Below are 21,598 nucleotides of genomic sequence, written 5' to 3' on the forward strand. Positions count from 1 at the left end.
CACCGTAGTTGGTATGTATGAACCAATTTCCCATCACCTCAATTAACATCATCAATTTAAAAGTAAACAGAGAATGAAGTGTTAAAACATCATTGGCAATAAACACTTGATGTTTTCAACTGCTGCCTTGGATTCCAATTTCTTTAAAGAAAGAAATAAAACAAAGTGAAATCTCTAGGAAGCGGGGTATGATCCTTAGATATTAAATGTGCTAAAGTTAAAACAAAATATGTATTAGAACATTAATTTTTACTTATTCAATTAGATCAAAATCATGGAATCTATTTATGAAGAATTTTATATATTCAAAGATGGTTGCATCAGTGAGAGTTGAAACACCGGCTGAATTCCAGTGCAGCAGAAGGATTTTAGTGGGGTTCAACAACTATATTTTTGGACTGCAATTTTCAACATTTTGATCATGACTTGGGGGAACATTTTTCACAAATATCAAGATATTTTATTTGCATGCATAAATCATTTCACTTTTATTGATTTTATTGGTCTATTGGAAAAACCCACAATAGAGTTGTCCTCTCATCTTAGTTTTTCCCCGAAAATAAAATAAAAGACAAAAGAATTTTATATGGATGGAGACAAGAGAAGAGGAATAGTAAAATGGGTTTAATTTAAATAAATTGAGTAGTCATGCCTTAGAGCATTCTTCCCACCCAACAACAATAATAAGTTATTCAGAAAATTCACAGAATTGGAAGTCCTTAGTTTGTTATTTTGGGAATGTCGGTGCTCCTCACCACTTCGATTTTATCCTAACCCAAAAGGAATAAAATAAAATGCCACTAAAATCAAATGTAATCATTGTTTCTACCGAATAAAAGCAAAACAAAATCATCACCTTCTGCAGACGAGATTGCTTGCTTCTATCATTATTTTATTTACATTTTGGACATAATTTACTACTGCAAAAAGCGAATGTTGGAGAGGATTGTGACCCCTTTGTTTTTTTTGTTTTATAAAAATATTCGATTTGTGTTTTCGTGTTAATTCTACAATATCTGGAAAATTTTCGTCCGAATGATTGGAGATGAAGCTCGAAATCCATAAAGTTCATTTCATTTTGTCTCTCTCCAAATTGAAAACACAAGGATAACCGGCTGAGAAACGGATGAGTTATTAAGATGGGGATGTTACAAATTATAAATTACAATCTCAACATTTAAGTCAATATAAAGGATTTTAACAACTGAATTGCAGAGAAAACAAGGCGAAAGCTGTTGTTGTTAAGACAAAAGAGTAGTAAAATCAATGTCAAAAGCACTACTTGTCAGCTCTCCTCAATTTCTGATAACATTTGCAGCCATACCCTGCTTCACCACAAACTTCAAAAGAAAGCCCGGCTACCATAAAAAACCCTGGACCCATCCTTTTTTTTCTCGTGTTCTATTTTCTTGCTATTGTTTTGAATCAGATCACCACGATCTTCATGTTCGGGTTTGTCAAGATCCATTGGGAGTTTCATCTTAGCCAATGACTCTGTAAACTGTTGCATGCTCCTCATGTACATGTCTACTATTTGTTGTTGCATTGCCGACTGTTCTGCCTCCAAATTCATGTTCCCCAATGGAGCTGAAAACACTTGTTTGCTCGAATATTTCAACTCTTTCTCCTCTCGAGCTTCGCTGCCTTTCTTTGAAGTTGGGGTATCAGGACAACCGCCTTGGCTTGGATTAGTCTCGGTGGTCACCGATGTATTCGATGGCTCCCCACCCACACGACTCTTCTTCTCGGTAGAGTCAGCCGAGTTGCGATCATCGCTTAGGCTTGTAGTTGTAGAACTCAAAAACCCAGAATTCTGAAGGCTCCCATTGGGAGAAACGGATCCTCCATGGGTTTCTTCTGATGAGTTTGCTGTCATTTCGTAATCTTGAAGATGCTGATGAGAGGCACCCAGTTGAAGGAAGGAAGCAATTCCTGGCCTCGGATTCAAACCGTCGAAGTACTCCGAAACCATTTGTTGATTCTCCCTAACAACATTGATATCAGGAAATTCTATCCTGGAATACTCAACAGGGTCTAGAATAACTTGGGATTCGGAGATTTTCCGGTCAAGCAATACCACTTCTGCTGATATCGAAGAATTGGTTTTTGTGGTTTCAGGGAAGGGACTGGTCTGAGGATTGAGAGCCATTGAAGTGTTCAAAGATACACTCAATTTGACAGTTCCGGCAGGAGAATGGAAAAGATCAGTGGAAGAGAGGCTATAATCTTGAGTGATTTTTCCTTTGCCAATAACTTGTGAAATTGGAACCAAAGCAAAGCCCAAAAGCTGGTCTTCCATGTAGTTTCTGGCCCTACTAAGCATCCAAATCTCACATTTGAGGACAGCATCTATCTGAGTGACTTTCATCATCAAGTTCTCGTTGAATTCAGGATTCTTTCCACCTCCATTGATGATTCTAGTAGAGTGGGTATCATCAGGGTTATAGGTGAGCGAGAACTTGGCATAAACATCTTGGTTGTCATAGATACATATGTTATGAATATTCCTAGCATGGTGAACATAGATCTCAAGAATGCCCGAGAACTCGGAATCTCGGTCTGCATCATCTATGGTATTCGAATTCGGGTTAAAACGGAAACCAGATGATGTTCTGAAAGAATCCATGACTCGAAATAGGATTTGCTCTTTACAATTTCAATCTGATTGCCAACAAAGATCCGGCAATTAAGAAACCACAGAACCAAAACAGAGGTTGATGCAGAGAAAAAAAAAGGGTCAAAAACGATGCATTAGATGAAAACTTAATACAATCTAAACTATATCTTCCCTTTGAACTTGAAATATTCTTTAGAAGGTTTAGAAGAACAAACAATGCATGATTGAAGGGAAAAAAAAAGCCTGGAGAGCAGAAAGAAAATTCAGAGATGAAAATGAAAAGAAAAAAAAAAGAACTTGAGAGATGAACCTGATTAAGAGCAGGGCATTGGAAGCTACAGTTTGTGGTTGTATATCATGTTAGGGTGAATGGTTGGTGAGGAATTTTAGCAAAAGAAGACATGAATTCCAGGAGAAGCATAGGATAGGAGAAAAGGTGAGAGAGAAAAGCAGTGAGGAGAAGAGATTGAGTAGGGTGGATATGGTAGTAGGTGGAAATCAACAGGGAAGATGAGAAAATCAAAAATCGCTGTTGATGAAGACGATGATGTTACTTATGCTTGTTTTTTTCATGCATACGCTTCTACAGTATAGTAATTAAGGAATAAAAGTTTCTTTTTAAAATCAATTCCAATCAAAATAAAAGAATAATTAAATGCCCTTTTTTATGGGGGTGGGTGGATGATAGTGATTTTGGGAGAAGGATTGCTTTGCTTGACAATACAGCTTCCACTTCCTATGACTAAATTTGCTCCACTTTGGAAAATGGAGGTCCCACTTCACCCCCTTCCTCTTCGCTATTTGCTTTAACATATCCCACTCTATTCCCTTTTCCTCTAGGTTAAAATTAAATTAAAGTTTTCTTTTTTAGGTTTTTCAATTTTTTTCATTTAAATTTTCGTAATAAAAATTAAATATCAACTATAATTATATTGTTTGATTATAATACATTTTATTTTTTATTACTTAATTCATAATTTTAATCTTATTAATATTAATTTTAAATAAAAAATAAATATTATAATTTGATTATTTCAAATGTTTAATAAAAGTAAAGAATATATTTTTAAAAAATAAAAACAAGTTGATATTTTCAATTTAAAGAGTGCGTTTCGTAAAGTGAAAAAGTAGATCGATGAAACGAGAGAGAAAGAAAGAAAAGATATGATCACTTTCCATTATAATCCATAAAAATTAATCTTTTCAAATTAAAATGATAAGAAGAGAGAAAATGAGAGAGGATGATATATAATTCAAAATTATACAAATTTTTTAAAAGTTTCATTTTCTTTCCTCTCATTTTCTATATTTCTATTTTTGCACCCCTTCAATTTTCCATATTTTTAATTTTCTTTCCACTCTACCGAACAATAAAGGGTAGGGGTGATATTTGTTTAGTTCGATCGAGATTTTTGGATTTTTTAAACCGACAATCATAATTCAGTTCGATTTGGTTTGATTTTTTGTGTTTCCATATTAATTTTTTGTTTTGATTTTTTAGACTTATTTTAAGAAAATGAATTTTATTTCATGGCTTTTCAATATTATTTGAAAATTTAAATTTTTTCATAAATCAATTCCAATTTTTTAAATATGAAATATTTTTTATATAATAAATAATTAAAAATCATTGTATATTAAATAAAAAATAGAATTTTGTTCAGTTTCAAGTGATCGTGATTTTTAAACCAGTATTTCATAAACAGTCTAAACACTTTAGGTCAAGCCAATTTTCTATTTTTGGGGCTCAGCCTAGCCTAAAGTATACTTGGTCCGAGTGAAAAAGTGGAATGATAGAATGGAGTAAAAAGTGGAAATAAAATAAATATTGAATGTGATTGGTAGGGAAGATAAGTGGGAGAAAAAAAACAAAACACCCCACAATTTTTCATCTTATTGCATAAAAATCAATCCTTCAAAATTATAATAATAACATGAGAGAAAATCTGAAAGTAGGGATGGCAATGGAGCGGGTTAGAAGTGGATGTTGTTAAATTCGCCATCACTCCATGCTTGACATACTCTACTCCACCACTCCTACTCCATTATAGATGTATAATTTTAAAATTCACTACCACCTCCTTTAAGAATGTTGAATGCATCAATCCTCGTCCCACTCTACTTCACTTTGATTTAATTTTTGCTACGTATCTTTAATATTTTCAAAATTAAGTAAATATTTAAACATATTTTTTAAAACAATATTTAAATATAAAATATATAGATTTTTTTTTCTGTAATATACTATTACATTCCTACTCTTTTAATAGTTACATATATACAAAGATAAAATTGTAATTTTATATAGTGAAGCACGATGAGGTGGAGCAAGCGATTACCATAACTGCTCCATACCCATTATGTAAAAAAAAAAATTCAACTCTACCCTGCTTCACATCCCCCTTTTTTTTTTAAATCTATTCTATTTAAAGTGGATCGATTCAGAATCTATCGGGCAGTTCGAGCTTTGTCATTCTATGTAAAAGAGATGTACATTAGTTCAAAAGTATGCATTTTTTGAAAGTTTCATTTTCTTTCATCTCATTCTTCAACTCTATTAAACAAGAGATAAAAAGAAAATTGTTTTTTAATTTTAAATTTTCATATTTCCTACCAAATACACCTATGGAAAGAAAAATTATATTTTCCATCATTTCAATTTTTTTCCACTTTACTAAGTAAAGCCTAATAATGTGTTCGGTTAAGTAGAAAAGTGGAAAGATAGAAGGAGAAAATGGAAAAATGAAGGAAAAAAAATTGATTGGTAAGAAAGAAAAGTAGAAGGAAAGAAAATAGAAAAGATAATCATTCATCATCGTAACACATAAAAACAAATCGTTTCATATTGGAACAACAAAAGAGAATAATGTTTTCTCTTTATTTTTTATATTTTCTACTGAGCACACCTATAAAAAGAAAATTGTTATTTTTTATGGTTCTTATCAACTCTTTAAATTTAAATTTTACAATTTTCTTTCTGTTTGCCAAGTTACCTATTTATTTTATTAAATATTTTTTAAAAATTTGAATTAAATAAAAAAATGATTATGATTATTAAATACATATAAAAATTAAATATTGGAAATTTATTTAATCAAAATAAATTCAAACATTAAAAAAATAAAAAATCATTGACTTAAATATATAATTTTCAATATAAAAAAAAGGTGATTTCATAATATATAACAAAAGAATGTTAAATATTTGACTGGTTGAAGGATGTTTTCATCAATGATATTTGGGAAGACATTAAAAGAAGAAATGTCTCCATAGTGCCATGCCAAAATGTTGAAAAATAAGATAAATCCATGATTGAAATGGAAGAGAAAAAAGGCAGCAACAACGAATTTATTTGTTTTAGCCCAAATATTTAAGAATGGGAAGCTCCAAATATTTAAAGAGAGAGAGAGAGACATAATTCCGGCAACATGAAGAATAATTTATTTTTGTTTCATTTTCACGTTTATTACTCGTTAAATTCAACAACTCCAGAATGAAATCTACTAAATGGATGGTGGACTAGCGAATGGGAAAATTCCTCACTTATGCTTGGTTCCTTCAATTATTTTTTTGAAAAAAGGTGAAGAGAGAAACAAACCAATTACCCATTCTTTGGTCAGCTCTACTGCTTCTCTTAAGTTTCTCATTGCTGCCGCACTTTTATTACAGAGTACGGGCTTTCAAACAGATCCACCTATTTCTTCTAATTGGGCTTTTAACGTACACAAGGTTGAGTTATTATTTATGAACAAAGTCATGAGAGTTATTTCTTCTAAGAAAATTTGGGATACCCAAAGGAAAGCAGACAAATTAAAGATTACCCTTTGCTTAAATGGCAAATAAGTGAGTTGATGATGAATTTTCTAAGAATTAATTTAATGTTGGTAGTGCAAGTGTGATGAAAAGTTGGCATATACATGTCTCACACCAAGTATACCTGAAAAATGCCTACAAAATCCCCTAAAGAAACTGCTACTGCTGCTGCTGCTGCAAACATATTTGTGCTAGTTGGGAGGGGTATGGGTTAGGGTCAAGTTATTTCCTGTATTTATGTTATACAGAAATTTTAACATAGTTGACTGCATACGAGTCAGAAAGAGATAGAAAGAAGGAAGTTGATAGGTTGCATTCTGGTTCGGCCAAGAAAAAAATCCAACCCTACAACCACAACCACAACCACATCAAATTTGTATAGATTCTCATTTTGGGAAAATTTAGGGCACATTCGTTTGTTTGGTAGGTTACATCAGAAGGCCTTGCCCACTAATTTCCATCCCAATCCTAAATTGCATAAATGAAGTTCACATCTGTTTGTGGCAACTGTCTCTATCTCTTTCAAACACTAATACATTGGCATGGAATGTAATGAATCAATTAGCAAGGGTTTTATTAATTAAACTTTGAACTCATTGTTTAAATTGCAAGCGTAGGCACCCTCCATTTCATATAATTATCTTCAAAGACAAGCTATTCCATGCAATTGCCATAGAAAATAATTATTTCCTTAATCCTATTCATTATGGGGGTAATCCACATGCAATTATGCATCGGCATGTTCTTAGGTCCTGGCTAAACATCCACATGATTTTAACCAAATATAAACTGCACTCAACCATGCTTGAAATCAAATACGGCTGCAAATTATTCACCATTCCACTTCAGTTCTCGGCCTCCATGAAAGAATAAGCTGCATCAACTTATCAAACAGTAATTTAATATGTACTTTTTGGAAATGACCCAAATCAGTAACAAGTAGTTTATCACACATGTTAAATATGTTTTGTACATGAATTAGGAACTAAAAATTTAATCTGTTGTTCTTTTCGAAGCACATTGGTTTGGTGGATCCAAATTTGGCTGAAATTTTGGCTATCAGAGAAGCTGTTAGCATAAATGCCACTATTAAGATGCAATGCAACTAGAGACATGGGAGATTCAATGCCATTGCAGAGCACATGTTGATTAGTACCATATATTTATTCTCAAAAAAAAAAAAAGGCAGATTCCGACAATTATAACCTTTATTATAATGAGTGGACAATAAAGACTGTTTGCTTGTGAAATAACCAAACGATTAAATTTCAAAATCACCAAACCTTTGAAAAAGCAGATAATCCCAGAATCATGGTGTTGTTTGCTGTTTTGTTCATGCACGATTCATTTAGATTACACAAAATCTCAAGATGAATTAATTCCACCCAATCATAATAATGTCAATGATACAAGGATATACATTCTCATATGCCATATGCTTCGGTTTCATGCATTCAAAGGTGTAAAAAGGAAGATGAAACCCTCCCAAAGCTTTTACTGATGTTACCGGAGGTGGAAAACTCCAAATGATGATGAATATATAAATGATAAACCGTGTTTAAGTAACAAGTAAAAGCTTTAGCTTAAGCCTCTTAAGCCATTTTCTTTTTATAGTAATGAGATTAAAGATGAATTAACAAAAATCATATAAACCTTGAGGAAGATAAAATGAAAATCCTTCTCATACCCAATTTTAATTATTTACTAGGTGCAGTAGCATGAATGCCAAAAGATTTTGCACAAATGCATAAAATGTGAGAGGAATGTAAATGGCTAATGCGTACAAAATGCTTCATCGGCAATAGAGAACACGACGGAAATAGTTAAAACAAGGGTACACTTCCTATATCAATATTGCTCCGGACTTTTTTATTCTTTTTTCTAATACCAGCGTTTCAAAACATAACCCTTCAAAGATCTCTTAAATATAAAAAAATCTGAATATATTTATGTTAGACATAAACTTATATCCAGCACTCATACCTAAGTCCGAGTATTATGACTTTTAACCATATAAACAAGCTGATGAGCTTGATTCTAATCTCTATCACAGTGGGGAAGTCATGAAATTAACTTTAAAAGATGGAAGCGGGAGTAAATCCATTGTATATAATACCTAGGCGGATATCTAGTTGAAGAAACATGTACATAAATAGTGTGCAAAACCAATCAATAAATCATCCAACTTGCAAAATTTTTCACGCCCTGGATAAATCGGCTAGAGAGTCATTATGTACAGACAAAGTAACAAGGACCAAACATGTGTGATATGTGAATTCCAGACATGGTAATAATATATATATATATATACAGTTATATGCCCCACGTTTTCAAAAAGAAGCAAAAAAACAAAATAAATGAGCCGAAAGCAGTTTAGATTAGTGTGTTATAAAGGTATGAAATGTTTGAACAACAAAGAGACTAGCTCATAGATGCTGCAAGTGACATTTTAGTTTAGTAGCATTAACATAAAAAGAAAAATAATGCAATCCAATCCACCTATTATTATATTTGCAGATATAACATGCCATTGAGCCGAAAGCATTGCAAAAAGCAATTTTAAATCTTATTTTGATCTACATCAGTCAATATTTATACACCAGAAAGATCAGTTACAAATATTCCCAACTTAGGGAATAAAGCAAACATCTCCGACATCCATTGTCCTCACAAGTGACTCATATAAAACCCACATACAATAGAATATAATATTCAATACATTGCACACTGCTAATTCACAACAAATGCAAACAAATATATAATTGGCAATTTCACTTGATTAATCAACCATACGGTGCATCAATATCTCCTGCTACTGTAATATCAGGTTAGATCTCATAATGAATCCTATAGTAAGAATGATACAAGAGAGTGTGTGTGTGAGAAGGGAAACAGACAAATAAATGATTTTTTTGGAGCAATGTCACATAAGATATTTGTCACTCAAGCCTTGCACGAGCTAAACAGTGTGCTCATACACATAAAAGGTTCATAACACAATGTCATTGTCGTTAGATGGCGAAAAGCACTTACACTGTAGATTTTCTCCTTTGCACAACTCAAATGAACAACGGAGTAAGGGAAGGAAATAAAAGCACCTACTTTAAGAAAGCAAAGTTTTCAAGGAACAAATATTGTCCTCACTGCTAGTGCAGGATATGATTTATAAATCAGTACAAAACATATCTGGATAGTGTAGGGAAATGTACGCTCGCTGACAAATGATGATCATCACCCTCTTTCAGCAACTTCAAAGGCGAACAGACACGGAAAAACATGAAAAAATCCAAATGACAAAAAACAGTTGCAATCAAAAGAAAAAGGAAAATTTTATATGTTAATATGGGTAAAAGTCTACAAAAGAAGAATTTACCAAAACCCTATGAAGACTTATTAGGCAGCAAAAAAACCGAATTTCACTATACTGGATCCCCCCGAGCCTATTTTTAACCCTGAAAGATGATATCAGTTCCTTGTACTACCATAATTCGAACCACGAAGCAAGCCGCCTCCAGTGGTCGCTTCATAAACTTGAGAAGGATCGAGAACGGGAGATGAGGATGACTCCCCATTTCTCCCACTTAAATGCAGTTGGGATATATTAGGAAACCCATCAACTCCTTGATCATAGAGCAACCCTTTGAACACATGTCCACCAATCTTAACAACTGCTTCATATGCAAACTCATCCTCCCCCTCCTCGATTGCCGTCACTCTTACACACTTAAATACCGCCGTTGCACGAACTTGCGCCGGCAGTGGCTCTTTAAACTCCGCATCTGCATACACAAAGTTCAGCGTAAAGAAAACCCTACCCAAATTCCACCCTCCAAATATCTAGAAAAAAACACAGCAAAAAAAAAAGGGTAAGCACCGAAAGAGGAACAAATACAAACTTTGGGGACTTGAGCAAGTGTCCAAGCTTCTAGGAGGAGTTGTAGCGTTGGAAGTCGATGTATGAGAAGCGGTTGTAGTCTGTGATGTTCTAAGTCTTGGCTTCTTAGGCCCTGCAGTCGAGCCTGACAAACCAGCACCAGCAGCAGTAGCTCCAACCGTCATGAGCTGACGATCTCTCCTTCTAGCAGCTGGCACCCACGTGCTCTTCACGTGAGTAGGGCAATCAAAACTTCGACTTTTACAACATGTTCTACATCTCTTATAGCTACAATCTTTCTTAGCTTGGTTCCCACAGTCTTGACACGTGGCCCCTGAGCTTAAACCCGAACCACCACTCCCGCTCCCCGTCCCACCGATACCACCGCTGCTTTGTATCAAATTCATGGAAGAGGAATTATGGTTATTAGGGTTTGAAGACGATTTTATAAGATAATGAGAAGAATTTGGGTTCTGCCATAACCGCATCCCGGTGAATTTGCTGCGATCATTGTTATTCAACAAATCAGTGTCCTCCGCGTGATGTGGAGCTAAACATGGAGCTGCTGTAAGAAGTGGGATAACACCAACACCAAGTGCCGTGGGATCATTCGGACCGTTGATCTGATCGTTTGCCATGATGGAATCTTGAGTATGATGGTGGCGATGGTGATGGTTAAATGACGCAGGAGTAACAAGGACGAAATCTCGGAGACCAACCATCCCCATATCAGGTGGAAAGCCGTAGTTGAGTGGACGAGAAGAGGGTTGCCATTGGGCGTTGGTGGATCCAGAGGGAGCAACAGCAGCCAAGGCGGCAGCGTTAGCTTTGAAGCCAAGGGAAAGGTTATCGGGGGCAGCTAAGATAGTTTTGGACGACGATGTTGCCCAATCAGCAGTGGCTCCAGCGTCTGATGGCTGTTGCCTTGTTGTGGTAGCCACAATGACAATGATAATAACAAAATTATATATGTATAAAGATGTCTCCTTTGATTGCTAAAAACTCAGTCTTTACACACATTAAACATATAGAAAAATGAATCTTTTTTTATATTAGGGAAAAAAAAAGAAGGAAAGGAGAAATCTAAGAAGATGTATGTATGTGGGGGTTAAATGAGAAGGGTGGGGTCAAAATCTCTGAAATTGTAGCAGAAGAAAAAAACAAAAAAAAAAGAGAGAGAGAGAGAGATAGAGAGAAAAAGGGGTCGGGTTTTGTTGGTTGGTTGGTAGGTGGGTGAGTGGTTTTCAAACTCATAAACACTAGTTTCTTCATTACCTTGTTCTGGAAATTTGGTGCCGGCTGAGAAAACGAGTGTTCTCGTCTTGTGTTAGCTACTGTCACATTGGGTTTTATATGGGAAGAAGGTCTGAGATGAGATAGTTTGGTTCTGGTTAAAGCAGGGCAGAGTGCTAAGCCAATGAATAACGACCCTTTATTTGTTTCTACACAGGGATGTTTGTAGTGCAAGTACCCTTTATTTGTTTCTACACAGGGATGTTTGTAGTGCAAGTGCACACCTACCCTCTCTGAATTACTAGTGTCTATGGTGTCCTTTACTTTACCCCTCCCTAGAGATTGGCTAAGGACGGCTTCCTTTTTCTCTCTCCAATAATATCACACATCAACAACGAAAGATGAGAGAAAGTAAGCAAGGAATAGCCAACACGCTATCAACACTTTTCTTCTCTCCTCCCTCTACTTGTATCCCTCATCACTTCTTTTAACCTACTCTTAAAATATAACATAAATATTTTCTTAGAAAAAATAATAAATATTTACTATATAATTCAAATACAACCATAAATATATCAACGGGTGAAATAACAACTTTGAAAACACATTATTAAAAAAATCATTATCAACTCTAACATATTCAATTCCATCCATGCGATTAATTTCAACCACTACATTTGAATTTAGCTTTGATTCAGTTCTGCACATCAACAATGGTTGAAACTAAGTCTAAGATATCCCATTTGTATGGTGATATATTAGTTAAACAAAATTCATGAAGAATCCTCTGGAGCAGGGTCTTGTGCCCAGTTTCGAACCATGGCCATATGAGCTCGTTTAACTCTTCAAATAATTAAAAACAATATTATTGAATTTTTTTATCACTGTTTACATAAGATTGTTTAATTTTCCATCGAATCAATGCATGAACTAATAAATAATAATTACATTTAGAGCATGTCCCCACATATTACTACAATATTCCACGTCCACCGCTTTCTCTTTTCAACTTTTACTATTAGCACGTCCTAATTATTCGAGTTCATGCATCTATACACTACACCACAAAGTAGAACATTAACTTGCAAGCTTAATATTCCTATAAAGTAAAAAAAATTAAAATTTGAAGTTTACTACACGACTTATACCGTCTCTAAAACTACATTTTGATTCCTCTCCTATTAAAAGGAATGTTCCCATGCCTTAATAGTTAACATGCTATTAAATCAATTTGTAAAGATAAATCACAGTTTTGAAATTAAGAAATTAAACTCTTTTTTTATCTCAATTTGTTTTCCTATAAATAATTATTATATTTATATTATTTATAATTTGATTTACGTTAATCACCGTTAAACTATGTCTGTCATAATTTGTACGACTAAGAAGAATCAAATGGTCAAGCTGAAATTATATATGCAGAAAGAATCCACTCATCTATATAACTATACATAAAAGGAAGACCTCAATCTTTCTTTCTTTTCTTTTTCTACATTTTATAGGAAAATGGTAGTTTGATGAAAATTTATAATTACTAATAATTAACTTTTACCAAGCTCATCATAAATTTTGAATTAAATATTTAAATGTTAATCTTTTTACTTTTTACATACCAAAATGTATAATTTTCAACAAATATAAATATCTAATATTGGACCAAAAATAACATAACTAACACATTAACAAAAAAATATCAAACTCATATACCTATAATTAATTCATACTATATGTTAAATGATTCATTGATTGTTAATGTGACTCATCAATTGAATCCCGATTCAATTATTAAAATATCAAATGTTCAGTTATTTTATAAAGTAAAAAATATACTATAATGATTCTATTTTTTATATATATAAAATCTAAAAATATATATTTATGAGATTCAAACCAAAACTTTATTTATTTTTAATAAATAAATTTATTAAATATCTTTTTATCATAAAATATAATAAAAATACAGGTGAAAGTTTTTATTTAACATCGTATTTGTGAAGTTGAAATTTGAAATGGATGAGACAGACAATGAAACAGCGGAACACGCTACCTCCCTAAGTCTAGTTTTGCTTCTCTATCATTACTTGTTTTCATTTTTTAATTCAAATAAAACGATTATTATTTGATTTGTTTCTCTGCATCTTCTCTCCTCGAGCCTTTCCTTCTTACTTTCTCTCTTTACTTTTTTTTTCATAATTTATAATTAATTTATACTACCAAATTATAAATATTTAAGGGGAAATTTATCCAAAAAATATTAAAAAGTAGTTTCGAAAATAATATCAGTTTTAAATTAAATAAAAAAATTTATTTGTTACAGTAAAAAAGGGTGCCGCTAATCCCGGCACAACCCAAAATAAAAACTAAACATTATTAAAATAATAAAATAAATAATAATTGTTGGTGTGCAGTAAGGAGTGGCGCACTGCCGATCAGGTCCAAATTAAATATTAGGCCCGACTCAAAAAATTAGTTTAAGATTTTGTTCAATCTCAGTTCAGATAAAAATGTTAAAACTCAAGCTTGACATAATTTGCTTGTATTATTTTTTTATATAATTTATTATGTAATTTTTAAAAATCATATATAATACATCAAAAATACTAAAAATATTAATAAAAATTTCTCAACAAATTGAAAATAAATATATATGTATACTTAAATAATATTAAGATAAGTGTAATTAAACAAGTAAATACCTCTAAAATAATAACAAAATTAATAATAAAATAATAACAACATAATAGTGAAAAAATACCAAGAAAATAGCAAAAAAAGAAAACAGTAGGAAAAGCATTTTTTTTCATATTTGAGCCGGGCAAGACAAAAAAGGCCTTACCCGAGGTCTAGCCCATTTTCTAGATGGACCTTATTTTTTTGCCCAAGTCTATTTTTCAGACATATATTTTTATCCAAACCCTCTCAATTTTCAGACGGGTTGACCCGACCCATGGACAGATCTACTACAAACTAATTCATGTAGGTGAGTTCAGCATATAGAGTTTTCAGATATTTCTTATTTAGGTCCTGCAGTTTTAAATTTTACTTTAATTCTAACAATAATTTTTAGTTTAAACATTTTTTTTTATTTAGTCATTGCTTTTAATATATTTGAAATCAGTTTGCATCTTATATGGTTCTTTTAAATTTTAAAGCCTTGTATGTATATGGTGAATATTCAATTTATCTTATATATATATTAAGTTGGGTCTATTTACATGTCTCTTTTAATATAGATTAATTTAATTGTACAATAATTTTACTTTTGATAAATTAATCAAATTGAATATTCACCATATACATACAAAGGCTTTAATAATTAAAAGAACCGTATAAGAAGCAAACTAAATTCAAAAATATTAAAAGTAATGGCTAAATAAAATAAAATAAAAATCTTCAAACTACCAAGCAATGTTAAAATTAAAATAAAGTTTAAAATTGAAGAACCTAAGTAAGAAGTGTTCCAAAGCTGTATATGCTAAACCAACGAAGGTAAATTATGAAATGGAAGAGAAGTCACAGAGTTGGTTTTCTCACCTTAAGGTAAATTATGAAACAGCTAATCTCTTCCTCCACGGTAATAACGTGGCGGGCTAGCAAAAAGGGTATTTGGAAGGACCCACTACGATGTGCTAGGTTGGGCTTAGGCCATGCTTTGGAAATTGGAATGGGCGAAGTCATGGCAAAGGAAGCGCCATAATGAATGCTGTCTAAGGTGAGGCCGATATAAATTTTAAAGGTTCGTCAACACTCGGCACTTTGTATTTAAGAGTGTGATTACTTTTCAAGTAGGAGTTGTTGTTGCGGGAGACGTACAGACGATGCCAGAATGCCTGCCTTTTATGATTATTTTGTTTTCCCTCAAATAGCGTTGGCCGTCACAATTTGACGCCCAAGGAAAGTTTCAACAACAGCTTTCCATTTCTGCTACCACGTATTTAATGTTCCGACTTTCTATGTCGGTTTGCCTTATAATTTCATTTTTCTTTTTTCTAAATTACATCATTAGGATAAATTTTTGTTTTATCTTTAAATTATTTAAAATTTTTTATTTAAGTCACTAATTTATTTGATAGTTTCTGTTTAAATCATTAAGTTTTTAAAAAAAATTAAGTTCTGCTAGCAAACTCTTAAGTGATAATTTAATGATCAGTACGGTAGAATAGTACTTATCAATGAGTAGAAGAGCATGTCTTAAATTCATATCAATATTGGAGATTAGAGAAAAAAAATTGTTTGAATTTTAGTTTCTAATTTTGTGACGTTCAAAGCTATTTCATAAAAAACAAGCTAAACTGTAGAAGAGAAGAGGAAAGAGAGTTTTCGATTTGATGCAAACAATGTGAATAGAGAAAGTCGTATAACATCGACTTTAACATTTCAGTGACTTAAATAATATATTTTGAATAATTTAGTAACCAAATCGTAATATTTTTTAATTAAGTGATCAAAACAAAAACTTACCCATAATTTAGTGACTAGTAGTGTAATTTATTTTTTAAAACCTAAGTACCATCAAATGACTTGTACGAGTTATAATGGACTTTTATTTTAACAACATTATAAGACTTTTTTTTATGAATTGAGTTAAATCATAATTCGATTTTAAAATTATGTCTGTTCAATATTTATAAAATTTGTTTAAATCTTAAGATATATACTTTTTAGGTATTAATATAATAGAATTAAATTTATTTTATATTAGATTTTAAATTTTTACTATTTTTAGTCATATTTTTAATTTTTAATTATTGATTTCAACATTTTCAAATTTCATTTTTGCTTATGTTTTCTTTTTTCATATAATTTCAACATATTTTCACTTTTCCCAAAATTTTAATTATTTTGAAGTAATTTAAATAAATTTAAATGAGTGCCTTTAAAAATTAATGTTTTATTGGTGTCAAGAATCTATATATTTTAAAATGATACTAATATAAATTATTTACATTATTATTATAAATAGATTAAATTTACAAGTAGTTAAATCCATACAATGAGATTCAACACTTGCATATCAAGATTATGCATGGTAACACCCAAACTTAAATAGTTAAAAAGATTCAAAACTTTCAACTTAACCAACAATATAAAACCTAGATTAAAACTTGATTTGTACATAATAAATGCATCAAATCAAATAGATATATCAACTTTGAATAAGTCTAAGTTACAGATATTGATGAGTAAAAACTGCAAAAACGTGCACATACAATCAAATTTATTTATAAATTCAGTATTTATGTTGTTTAATTTTTTATACAAATCCTATTACTATTCATTCTTCCTACAAATTCTTTAAAAAATGGGATAATATGTGTTTAAATATATCAAATTTTATATATTTTTTTGGTTATTGCAATGACAACGAGACCAATTATTAAGCTAAAGCTCAAACCATTAAGTAAAAAAAAATTATTAAATATATATTTCATATAAAAACTTATATTTTAATGTGAGCTAAAAAAACAGTGGCGTGTATATAAAAACTTATGTACATGTTTCATACATAGTATATATTTCTTTTAATAAGTATGTAATTTTCACAGACACAAGAATGTGTCGCAATTAGCCTCTTTATGTGATATTTATCTTTTTTTCTTCCCCTCTAATTCGCTTCTTAATTTTTTGTAATTGTCAACAACTAGGGACCAGAGGTGTACAGTCGGTTTCTTCAAACACTCAAAATGTGCTAAGAATTTAGCATTTAATTTCATCTTCTAACATAAAACATTTAGGGCATGCAATCCTCTTTCTTAATTTTACAGGCAGAATTAGTTTTCCATTTTCTTAATTTTGCGCAATCATCGTTCATACGTTTGATTTAATTAGCTTTTCCTTAGAGTTATGTTATGAATGAGGCACAATATGCAAAGCTTCCTAACAAAAAGCTAGCCCCCTTAAAATTGCAGCAGCAAATATATGCAACCACCACCTGGCTCCTGCTACATGCATGGTTAATCCCCGTGATTTTCACTCAAATTCCACCGATTGTTGTTAGTGACAAGTAAATCGACAAAAACATTGATGGGAAATTCAAGAATTTAATGGAATAATTTACAAGTATATTAGATTAAGAACTATATATCTCTAATATAAAATTTCCTGTATCTTACAGTTAAAAAGGGCACAAAATCATCCAACAAAATTGGAACTATTAAATCAAAAAGAAGAATAGTCCGTATATATATATTATGGCCTTCTACCTTTAATGGAAATTAGGAAGTATAATTAAATCAGAATTGATTCTCCCTTTGTTTCCATTCCAACCCTATGAACCTGCACGGTGAAAACCTGATCTTATACTCTGAAATTGTCTCCAGTTTAGGCGACCAATCTTGTTGTTTAGACCCCACCAAATTCTGATAATGCTTCTTCAGCTCCGGTGTGCTGCAGAGGAAACTATTCCCACTGCTCCCAATTTCACTATCTTCTTCCTTGCTTTTAACAATCAAGCTTGTTATAAACTCAGGCACTACCTTGATCAAAACCCTACCGTTGGCGCCTTTAACGTGCTCGAAAGGGCAAGCACCGAAGTTGATGGGAGTAGGTTTAGGGCTGGACTTAGAGTTCAAAGCTGCAAGAGATGAAGCTGACAACACTTTGCATGCAAAGCGATCGAGAGGGAGAACAAAGTAAGTTTGGCCAGGCATGAGACGATCGTCCATGGATAGAGCTGGGATGGGGTGACCGATAAAGATGGAGTCTGCATGGCAAACCATCATGTCCGGGAACTCAAACATGACCTCGCCGGCGATGTGTTTTCCGGTTAGGGTTCTTGTATTTCCTTCCCAGAAGATGAGCTTCACTGAAGAAGAAGAAGAAGACCTCGAGCTTTGATTTGGCTGGAAACATGGAGCTACTGAATTGCCCATTAATATATATAGATGAGGTAATGTGGGAGAAAACGATGAAAGAAATAGAGACAGAGAGAGAAGGTTAAGGATTGGTGCGTGTATATATACTAACAAGAGAGCAAACAAGAAGAAGGGTTTCGTAGTATATGTCAGAAAAGAAGGGTGAAGAATTGACTTGGAGAAAGTCCATTTTTGTTCTGTCGCAGTGTTTGATGGGGAGGGATTAGTTGGCGGTCAACAATGCCGGCTTTTGACTAAACCCTTCTCTTTTCACCTCTCTACATCGTGTGGGGGTATTTCTGTCTCTTTAAAACATTTAACCTTTTTTTAATGCCATGTCTAGCATTATGTTCAATGAAATTTAGATAATTTTATATATATATTTACAAATAATGCAGATTTGAATTTTATAAACACCTTCTAAAACGAAAGCGAAAACCAAAAATACATATATATATATATCAAACATAGCATTTTTGGTTCGACATTAAAAATAAATATGTATTTAACATTGTACAAAATTGGGAATAACAAAAATGTTCGTAAAAACATCATTTTCCTGATGTTCTATTTTGGTGGTCAAATCATGCTTTTAACGCCAAAAGGAAATCACGTTTTTAACACAAAAACCCTCGTCCTGCAAAAAGAGCACAAAAACACAAAAACCCGCTTTTAACATTGCAATCATATTTATATTAAAAGACATCGCAATAATCTTTGAATTTCAAATATAATATCAACTACAAACGAGTAATTATTATCAAGTAAAAATAATTAACGTATAACATAAACAAATTAATAATTAAAATTTAATATGCTAAATTAAATCCCTAATTATGCAGAATAAATTTTAAATTAAATACTCCAAGTTTTCACCAACAATATTAATAATTATTACTTTTATAATTCATAAAATAATTAACAATTAAGTTAATTGTGGTTTGTTGTGACGTTAATGTAATTATGGTTTCCACAATAAATTAAGACGTGGTTATGTGTTTGAAGGTTGAATATGGCCCACTACCGACTCTATTTTCCAATTTTAATCAATTTTGATACTTTACGTTCGTTAGAAGTCAATTTTAATAAACAATCATAACAATGTTAAGGGTTTGCCTTGAATTGGGGCAACCAATAACATGATCATTTCTTGACATGTCCAAATGAATTATTTCCTTTTACTTACACATTATAAAATCCTTATTTTAATAAGGTATTTCCATAATAAAAAATTCTTTCTTCTTAACCTTTAAACGTTGCAAATAACATCGGGATACTAATTTTTTAAAAATAAATATATAAAAAATGACACACGATGATTTTTCAACTTTATTTATGAAAATTAAAAAAAAATTATCAATATACTAAACACTATTTTAAAGAAAAAAAAAACTTTATCTAATTTTCAATTTGAATAATCGATTTTCTAATTAAATATTACTTTCTTTTTTTTCGTTTTCAGAAAACATTTTACTTATTTTCTAATAACCATAAAATTGGATAACATGCTATAATCTATTTCATATAAATGCAATGCAAATATGCCAAGAAAAAAGAGGTGGAATAAGTATCATAATAATGCTTAGAGTCAAGCAAAGAAATAAATAAGCAGCAGCAGCGTCGTGGAATGATAAAAAGATACTTTGTCTTGTCCCAGCAATCAAACCTACCTAAATACCGACGGTTGAATATCTGAAACCAAAGGCGTGGCTGCCTCTCCATCAATCTTTCACTTTTACTGTACTCTTTTTTCTTTTCTGGACCATTTCTAACCATATATTATAAAGTGATCAGATCTTTTTATAGATGTTTTGGTCAACAAATGGTTAGTTTAATAATGTAATTATATGAGATAATGAAACTTTTTTATGGCATGATTACGTATGTTGCAAAATACAGCTTCAATCGATGAAATATTTGTTGGATTAATATAATCTCAATAAGTTAATAAAATATTATTTTCTCGACTCTATTTAAATAATCCCACTCAATGTAAACGAAAATATTTTAAAACAACCTTTAAAAATATTTTATTTATTTCTCTACAAACGAAAGTCACGTTCCATAAAATAATAATCTACCTAATATTATGATTGCCCATTTTAGTATGGGTATATTAATTAAGTTTTATCTTATGTTGTATAATAACTTTAAAATAAATAAATAAATAAAAACGATTTAAAACCCAACACATAATCACATCCATATCTTCTTTGGCTGTGTTAGTAAGATTAAAATAACTTATTTTCAAATTTTATTTTGATTTTATTTCTATTGCTTGTACTAATTTAATTTTCCATTATAGTACATTGTACTTATGAGTTTACTTTATTTATAATGATAAGACTTTAAAAAATTCTTTAACTCAATTAATTATTTAAATATTTGAACTACATTTTTTTAATCTTAACTATATAAAATTTTATATCTTAAATTTGTAATTTAACAAGTGGATTTAGATTCATGATGCGGGTCAACATAGGCCACAAAGGCTACCAACACTTGCAATAAGCATTAGAGCAAGTGCCCAAGATAGAGGGGAGTGGGTTCATGAGGGGGAATATGACAATTCGACCAATTAAGCCTACCCAAAACTCTATGACGGCCACTCCAAAACCCTGGCACTTACATTTTGAGGAAACATAGAGAGAAGGAAAAAATGGAAGAGGAGAGTTGGAGGGAGAAACACTAGCTACAGTCCATTGCACAAGTGGCATTAGTTTGTTTGTTTGTTTTTTTTTTTTTTAATCACGAGTGAAGTGATTGTCTTAGATACACAACAATATACTTACATGGGTTAATGTATTATTTGAGGTTTAACCTTAGAAATTGTTCTTTTTCTTAGGTCTAAGTTAGTTTTTAAATTTGGTAATCATTGCTTGAACTTTTTTTTTCAAGTTAATCCTTAAGTTTAGTAATTGTTTCCACATTAATGCTTGAAAATTTTTCAGCTTAGTACTTGTTTAGACCCCAACGTGAGAATAATTACCTGACTCATATTCCAATGTGAAAATAACTGTCAAGTTCATTAACTAACTTGAACTAAAAAAATTTAGATTTTAATATGAGAACTAAAAACTGGATTAATTTTATTCATATTTAATGTGTTTCGAGTGTTTTGATTATTAACTCTAATTCCTTAAAGATGATAATTGGAAGGTAAATATGTTTGATGTAATATACTTTGTATTGAAATTACATTGATAT

The 21,598-nt window shown here is 31.5% G+C and overlaps 3 protein-coding genes across 3 annotated transcripts; all 3 read right to left on the minus strand.

Annotated features, from left to right (window-relative positions):
• Window positions 1–1,046: 1,046 nt before the first annotated feature.
• LOC107906710 (uncharacterized) lies at window positions 1,047–3,201 on the minus strand. Its single transcript, XM_016833792.2, has 2 exons — window positions 2,928–3,201; window positions 1,047–2,661 (listed from the first exon to the last, which is right to left on the minus strand). Exon 2 carries the CDS (start codon window positions 2,624–2,626, stop codon window positions 1,343–1,345), a length of 1,284 nt encoding a protein of 427 aa, XP_016689281.1. The 5' UTR covers window positions 2,627–2,661; window positions 2,928–3,201; the 3' UTR covers window positions 1,047–1,342.
• Window positions 3,202–9,353: 6,152 nt separating this feature from the next.
• Window positions 9,354–12,798, minus strand: LOC107906715 (protein LATERAL ROOT PRIMORDIUM 1). Its single transcript, XM_016833799.2, has 2 exons — window positions 10,327–12,798; window positions 9,354–10,209 (listed from the first exon to the last, which is right to left on the minus strand). The coding sequence occupies exons 1-2, from the start codon at window positions 11,030–11,032 to the stop codon at window positions 9,896–9,898; spliced, it is 1,020 nt and encodes a 339-aa protein (XP_016689288.1). The 5' UTR covers window positions 11,033–12,798; the 3' UTR covers window positions 9,354–9,895.
• A 4,766-nt stretch (window positions 12,799–17,564) lies between these two features.
• On the minus strand, window positions 17,565–18,545 carry LOC107959289 (uncharacterized). The gene has a single exon (XM_016895306.2). It carries the CDS (start codon window positions 18,407–18,409, stop codon window positions 17,771–17,773), a length of 639 nt encoding a protein of 212 aa, XP_016750795.2. The 5' UTR covers window positions 18,410–18,545; the 3' UTR covers window positions 17,565–17,770.
• Window positions 18,546–21,598: the final 3,053 nt, after the last annotated feature.

This window comes from Gossypium hirsutum, chromosome D05 (genome assembly GCF_007990345.1).
Source record: "Gossypium hirsutum isolate 1008001.06 chromosome D05, Gossypium_hirsutum_v2.1, whole genome shotgun sequence".
NCBI lineage: Eukaryota > Viridiplantae > Streptophyta > Magnoliopsida > Malvales > Malvaceae > Gossypium > Gossypium hirsutum.

What these genes read in the sequence shown, in the direction of transcription:
- LOC107906710 (XM_016833792.2), bottom strand. Translation starts at nt 2,626, where the DNA reads ATGGATTCTTTCAGAACATCATCTGGTTTCCGTTTTAACCCGAATTCG.
- LOC107906715 (XM_016833799.2), bottom strand. Translation starts at nt 11,032, where the DNA reads ATGGGGATGGTTGGTCTCCGAGATTTCGTCCTTGTTACTCCTGCGTCA. An exon ending in CACTTGCTCAAGTCCCCAAA is followed by an intron (nt 10,210 to 10,326) that starts GTTTGTATTTGT and finishes TTGTGTATGCAG; the next exon opens with ATGCGGAGTTTAAAGAGCCA.
- LOC107959289 (XM_016895306.2), bottom strand. Translation starts at nt 18,409, where the DNA reads ATGGGCAATTCAGTAGCTCCATGTTTCCAGCCAAATCAAAGCTCGAGG.